The sequence below is a fragment of the Amphimedon queenslandica genome, unplaced genomic scaffold, assembly GCF_000090795.2.
Source record: "Amphimedon queenslandica unplaced genomic scaffold, v1.1 AMPQUscaffold_2068_Cont25928, whole genome shotgun sequence".
Taxonomy (NCBI): Eukaryota; Metazoa; Porifera; class Demospongiae; order Haplosclerida; family Niphatidae; genus Amphimedon; species Amphimedon queenslandica.
The window spans coordinates 1-1250 of NW_003557595.1; the positions used below are offsets into that span (position 1 = coordinate 1).

The window sequence follows — 1250 nt, forward strand, 5'->3', positions numbered from 1 at the left end:
GGTCATGGAACTGGATGGATAATGGACAGGTCTACCTCAAAGTAGAGCTGAAACAGATATCCTGATTATCCGGATATCCGTTTATAAATTTAGTATCCGGATAGTAATTTTTGACAAATAGGATAATTAAACTTAATAACTAGACTTTATAACTAATTAATGCAATTCTGTCAGTTAATGACCAGCAATAAAAGAGTAAGTTCTTGAAGCTACCAACCTTGTCAGCCACTTCTTAATCATTTTTGAGCTTCTTAACTACCAGAAATGTACAAGAATAACATCCTGGGGAATAAAAACTTTGCTTTTTTGATGTCTGCAGTCACTAACTAATTAACTTTTATTAATTAACTATCCGGCAAATATCCGAAAGAAATTTCAACAGGATATCCGGATAGTAAAATACCACATCCGTTTCAGCTCTACCTCAAAGCATCAGCTCCAAATTTATTGACAATTTCGACCGGATCAGGATAATTCTTTAACCTCTTGCTCATCTTCTGACCATTACTGAGAAAAAAAGAGGAACAGAGAGGGTATAACTAACTTTTATAAAAGCCACACCTACAAATAGTATAAACACAATAGTGTACTTACGCTGCCAGGACCAGTCCGTTAATGATGAGGTTCTTGTATGGCGGGTTATCAAACAAAGCAGTAGCAACCACTAGTAGAGTATAGAACCAGCCACGAGTCTGATCGATGCCCTCGGCAATGAAATCGGCCGGAAAATTAGCATCAAACGCTTTCTTATTCTCAAACGGATAATGACTCTGACCATAAGGCATGCTGTGTGGAGAGTATATGGTCATGTGATGGGAGGGGCATGGTCTTACCTCCCACTCTCAAACCAGCAATCAAAGACTTCGGTGACGCGTCTAAGGACACCTTTACCACGAATCGAGGGAATAGTAATATCATCAACACTAAGAGATGGTTTGAAGCACAATGTATATAGGTTATGATTATAATTGTTGCATATGTGGTCTTACTTTTCACGATGCAAATCGGTCACTCTAACTCCTGAATATTTTTCCAACTCATCAATGCTGCCTATACACACAACCTATTGATGTTGGAGTCTTGTAAGTGTTGGATTCATTAGTGGGTGGCTTACCTCCTCAAAGTCATCAGAGACCCACAGAGGTATAGGTGTGCCCCAGTACCTGTTTCTTGATATAGCCCAATCACGGGCATCTTTCAACCAATTATGAACCTCTTGTCTTTACAAACTCAGGGACCCTAACAACAAT

General features: G+C 39.0%; 1 protein-coding gene across 1 annotated transcript; it reads right to left on the reverse strand.

Annotated features, from left to right (window-relative positions):
• Positions 1 to 239: 239 nt before the first annotated feature.
• On the reverse strand, positions 240 to 1206 carry LOC109593308 (probable isoleucine--tRNA ligase, cytoplasmic). The gene is made up of 5 exons (XM_020008445.1): positions 1115 to 1206; positions 990 to 1063; positions 834 to 923; positions 595 to 786; positions 240 to 507 (listed from the first exon to the last, which is right to left on the reverse strand). The coding sequence occupies exons 4-5, from the start codon at positions 783 to 785 to the stop codon at positions 420 to 422; spliced, it is 279 nt and encodes a 92-aa protein (XP_019864004.1). The 5' UTR covers position 786; positions 834 to 923; positions 990 to 1063; positions 1115 to 1206; the 3' UTR covers positions 240 to 419.
• Between the last annotated feature and the right edge of the window lie 44 nt (positions 1207 to 1250).